At 39.4% G+C, this 5413-nt stretch overlaps 1 protein-coding gene across 1 annotated transcript in view; it reads left to right on the top strand.

Moving 5' to 3' along the window:
• Positions 1-228: 228 nt before the first annotated feature.
• Positions 229-5413, top strand: part of COL1A2 (collagen, type I, alpha 2) — a gene marked incomplete at its 5' end in the record, with an annotated part of 20100 nt that continues 14915 nt past the window's right edge. The window contains 7 exons of the mRNA XM_010132205.1: positions 229-282; positions 917-970; positions 1097-1150; positions 1243-1296; positions 2125-2169; positions 4358-4456; positions 5157-5264. Of these exons, the coding sequence (XP_010130507.1) occupies positions 229-282; positions 917-970; positions 1097-1150; positions 1243-1296; positions 2125-2169; positions 4358-4456; positions 5157-5264 (468 nt within the window). The remainder of the gene's footprint in view (positions 283-916; positions 971-1096; positions 1151-1242; positions 1297-2124; positions 2170-4357; positions 4457-5156; positions 5265-5413) is intronic.

The raw sequence follows: 5413 nt of genomic DNA, 5'->3' as shown, positions 1-5413 counted from the left end.
GAGTTATGATCTCAAAAAATAAAGAAATACAGTTTTGAAAAGACATTTATTTTTGAGCTATTCTTTCTAGGTGGTTCAACAAGGCAGATGGAGCTTGTGAGTGTTCTAATTGTGCCTAAAGAAATAGTACAATAAATCTTATGTCAAGGAGAGTGTCTGTTTAGTAGTTTAAACTGAATCTAATCTGAAGCCTTGATTAACTTTTGTATCTTTTTCTTTCAACTTCAGGGTGAACCTGGAAAACCTGGTGAAAAAGGCAATGTTGGTCTTGCTGGCCCACGGGTATGTGGATATGTCTTTTTATCAGCCTTCACACAGAAAAAAGCGTATTGTCAAAACCTCTGCGATAAGATAGCATTGTCTTGTGCAAGCATGAATAGGTGATGAAATAGAAAAGCACTCGGGACTGCTTTCAGCTAGCCTCATGTCAGTGGGGACTATTACTTAAGGGATAAATGAAAACTACCCTTCTTGGGTATTAATTGGGTAATTAATTATGGCATATTAGCTTCCTATGAGGAGGAAAAATATGACAGTTCCCATGCAAATTTTTGAGGACGGTGTATGATTTTTAATTTCCAATTCTAACTGATAATTGAGACTTACTAATTCTTCCACTTGAGGGACCAAATAATTGGGCTGTTGTGGGAAAAATGTTATCAGCAAGGTTCTGGTAATCTGTAATTTCAGAAGAAGTTTCCTTAAGGATGAATGTGTTGCAATAACTAAAACAGTCACCAGAATTTAAAATTATAAGCATCTTTAGTACCCTTTGACAGAGAAGTTCTTAATATGTACATGACTAAGTTCAAAATATTCAGCGAGAGACCTTTGTTGTTGTCACAATCACTTTTGAGAGGTATTATTCATAATAAATCTAAATTTTGATAAACGCTTTCTGCTTGAACACATTTAGGGTGCTCCTGGTCCAGAGGGAAACAACGGTGCTCAAGGTCCTCCTGGAGTCACTGTGAGTAACAGCCTCCACACAGATCCAATTTGTGATTTACTTTTCATTAATGGGAATTCCTATTTTAAAATCTATTTTCCTGAATTTCTTCTTCCAAGTTAATCACTTGTTCTTTATTCCATCCAGGGCAACCAAGGTGGAAAGGGTGAACAAGGTCCTGCTGGCCCTCCTGGCTTCCAGGTAAGTAACTAAGTACTCTGCTCAATCTTACTCGTGGTTACAAAGCATGAAGTGCTTCTGCCTTAACTTTATATGTGTTTCTTTACTTGTAGGGTCTGCCAGGTCCCTCGGGTCCAGCTGGTGAGGCTGGTAAACCAGGCGAAAGGGTGAGTGGCAGATAGAGTACTCCACTAGCAGGGTAGGCATTGCATAAGCATTGTGTTTACAATTGCACATGTGGTCACGCAAGAGCCTGTTGCATCCATTTGCCAAAACAAAGCAATCCATGTTATATGCAAAGTTTAATAGTCCCTTTCGTTAAAGCCAGCTGCAAGCGAAGAAGGTCCGTTGGAATTTGTAGCAATCTTCAGTTTTCAAAGTTTTGGTATGAAACAGAGCAAAGCCAATCCTCTGCTTTGTGGTCCTTAAGCAGCAATGTAATATGCCCCTTCTCTCAAAATACAAGACAGTACGAGAAAAATATTTTACCTTGAATTTCTTTTGAAATCTTCAAGATTCAGTCTAACCTGCACCACTCCAATTGTATGCTTTTGCACTTCAGCTGATTTCAGTGAATTAGCAATGGCATGAAACTGAGATAGCTGAGGGTTTTGCTCAGTTAAAGCGTGTGATGTAATCTGCAAACTGTGCATCTTTGAGTGTCACGACCCCCTTTAACATTTATAGTTACATCTCTCTGTGTCCCTGTAAATGAGTTTGCATTGCATGTACCTGAAAAATGAGCTTAGAATTTAATAGTTAAGTCATTTTTCAGATGAGAAAGTATTATGTCATGTCTGCTTTGAGATATCAGGCAGCTGTATGAAAGGGGGTTATTTCTGTATATCTAAATGCCTGAGTTTAGTCAGAAGATCTTCAGTATGCATGCTGCAATTTGAGAAGCATTTCTGTTTACCGCTAAGAAGCAAAGAACAATTTAAGCTAATAAGTTTACTTTAGAAATAACCTTTACTAGTACATCTACTCTCTTCTAGGGTCTTCATGGTGAATTTGGTGTCCCTGGTCCTGCTGGCCCAAGAGTGAGTAACTCATTTGAAAGCTAGTACAGACTGTCTTAAGAATGTGTTCAATAATGCCAGTAGCTATATAAATTCCCAAGTTTCTCAAGACAAACAGCACTTCAGTTATAGAATACAATACAGTGTATTGCAGCAGACTCCCAGGAACGAGGGACAATTTTCTCTGCTCTTTGTTTGCATGTGTCAGGGTATATGATTATATAACACAATAGTTGCCGGTTTTAGTAAACTGGGTAAGTTATATGAATATTACCCAAGTATTTATATCCTGTGTTAATGAACCTCACAATGAGAAAGTTCATGACAGAAGACTGATCCTGTCACACTGAGGCCTGGTGCATATGAGAATTTTCATTTCCAGTGCCTGTGCACAGACCTTCTTAGCTTGACCATCTCAGTCATACTATCCCTTGCCAGCCAGTTCCTACCTCTCATGTAATGTCTTTGTGAGCTGAATCCAGAGCTTGGAGTAGTCATTAGATTTCCAGTTACTCCTGCACTGTGAATAAACATCTGTAACGAGCTCTGTGTGGAGGCCTTCCTGCATGGCAGGAAGGTCCCATTTATGCAGAGCAGTGAGTACTTTATAAAATGCTCAATTAATTATTTGTTTTCCAAGTCTACCTATAAAGATGTTGATATTTAAAGTGCTTCTGCTACTTCCTCTTTTTGTCTTACTTAAAGGCTAAAAATATTAATGACAAATAATCTCACTCACTCTTACCAGTCATGTCAATCAGTTTAAACAGCAGTTTCCACCCCTACATTTAGTGTCCCAAGGCTGTATTAGTAACCATGTCCTCTTTAAACTTTCATTTTGTTAATCTATCCAAGCCAAGTTCCCTTTATCATCGTAGTAGCAGTTATTTGTCTCTGCTGTAGCTTGCCTTAAGCATCTCATACCCAGCCAGTGTGTTTCATTCTGTATTTCAAATTAGATCTTACTGATGCTTTGTACAACAAAATTAACACTTCCTAAAAATGCCTCACTGCTTGTGCCAGATCATATTTGCCTTTTTCATATTCTTATTATATTGTTGGCTATTTTCTATCACCTTTCCCTTTCTGTCACCTTCACCAAATGAAACCTCCATTTTACAGCACAAATCTTCATTTTTGGTGCCTAAATAAACAGCCTGGTACTTTGCATCCTTGACTTTTTTTCTCACTTCCGCTGTGACAGCTATCCAGCAGGTTATTCACTTCTACCTGTGTAATATGCTAACCCTTCTTCCTGTTGACAAGCGCTTCCACCTTTGTGATATCTGCATATCTCATAAATATCTTTCTTCCTTTTCTGCCTCTCTGTCATTAACAAAATGTATGTAAAAATAATTAAAAGGTAAATTAATTGGGGAACATCACTACAACATAAATTAGTCTTCTGCATCATTGGTGCTTTTTAGCAGTGTGCTATGTCTCCTCGAGTCAGTTCGACCATGTTATAGTTCTCATACAAACTCCCAGATTCTCCAGCATAACTAAAAATCTCCATTACACCTACCAGATTGTTCACTGATGTCCAGCTTGATCAACTGGGATAATTTGAGATGTCTTTAGTAAAACCAATATTTCTATCTTTGATACGTCTATTGTGCATTTAGGCACAGTTTCTGGCTGCTTCCACATCTCCAGATGACATCTGTTTCAGAATTTATCCTTACCCCTGCTATAGTGTGGAGATCTCATTAGCAGATTTTAGCTGTCGTCACCTTTAGTCTCCAGTATTTACCAGGCATTCGCCACAGTAAAAATAATTGCCAGTTACTGTGGGTCCAATTTCACTAGAATCCATTATCTGCCCTCAAATTGGTATCAGAAGCTCCATTTGATAATAGAATACACTGCTACCAGAATGAGCACAGTAGCCAAAATCCATGTTCAAGAAGAGCTTGTACTTTGTCAGCTGTTTTCATGATGCAAGACTTTCAGTACTTCACTTTGCTGTGCTCGTCTCAATACCTAGAGCCAATTCTCATGACCAGTTTAGTTAATATCTGCACAGGTGTGATGCAGTTCTTTAATGGTTTGTTCAGGTGAAAACACAACGCATTGTCATCGCCGCTAGTCAGTGCTTTTAAACCTCTAAGTTACAGAACAATTCAAGGAAATTTGATCTTAAAGGTCTCTTCCAGCCAAAATGATTCTGTGGTTCTGTGAAAAACTCAAATCAGACTGTCTTCTGCAGGGTGAACGTGGACCACCTGGTGAAAGTGGTGCTGTTGGTCCTGCTGGTTCCATTGGAAGCCGTGGTCCATCTGGCCCCCCAGGCCCTGATGGTAACAAGGTATACCTTTTCTAGCTGCCATTGCCTTGCTGCTGAACTCCTAATGAAGGCAATCCAAAACCTTCTTTCCTAAGAGCATAAGTGATTACTGGTAATAGGTAGTTACCTATACACCGTAGCCTCTGGGTAATTTCTTCAAGTGTAACGTTCTATCCCAGCTAGTCCACACCAATATCGAAGATTTTTACGTTTAACACTATAGATGATAGGAGAGGAACTCAGTCTGCACTCAGTTTGAACACAGTTTGTCAGCTGGGTATACTATTACTTTGTTTTGACAAAAGGTCCGAGACTTTGGCCAAAATTCATGCTGGCTTCTATTTATACCCACCTGTGCTTATATACAGGACATTCTTGTGTCTTAACCCCAAAACAGCAGTACAATAATTAGCAAATGTTGGCTTGATGCTAACTGAATATGGGGTTTCATTTTCCAGATTTTCATGGATAATCTTCCTACAGAAATTTACTTTGGCATATGGGGCACCCTGAAACCTCAGGACCCCACAGAATCAGAGAGAGTGTGCTCATCTGTCATCTTCGCTAGCTGAGAAAGTAAAATAAGTACAGTAGCTTAAGTCAAAATACTCACACTGTTTAAAATCAAGCACAATCACGGGCAAAGTAGTAATGACAGAGTTTTGTTGCAAATTGTGTGAATGGTTTGACCCTGTCTTATGAGATATGCTGTTGCTGCTAGGGTGAGCCTGGCAATGTTGGTCCTGCCGGTGGTCCTGGTCCTGCTGGCCCTGGTGGAATCCCAGGAGAGAGAGGTGTTGCTGGTGTTCCAGGAGGCAAGGGTGAAAAGGTAGGGTGGACATCCTGCTTTGTTACTGCATGCACAGATTTGGAATTTCATTAACTTAAACCCTGCGGGTTACCCCAATTCAACTTATTTACTGTGAAACTGTATTATGTAATAAGTAAAAGTTTGGTTGGTCTAACAGACAGACACTC

The sequence above is a fragment of the Buceros rhinoceros genome, unplaced genomic scaffold, assembly GCF_000710305.1.
Source record: "Buceros rhinoceros silvestris isolate BGI_N320 unplaced genomic scaffold, ASM71030v1 scaffold33912, whole genome shotgun sequence".
NCBI lineage: Eukaryota > Metazoa > Chordata > Aves > Bucerotiformes > Bucerotidae > Buceros > Buceros rhinoceros.
This window is presented reverse-complemented; position numbering and strand designations above follow the sequence as displayed.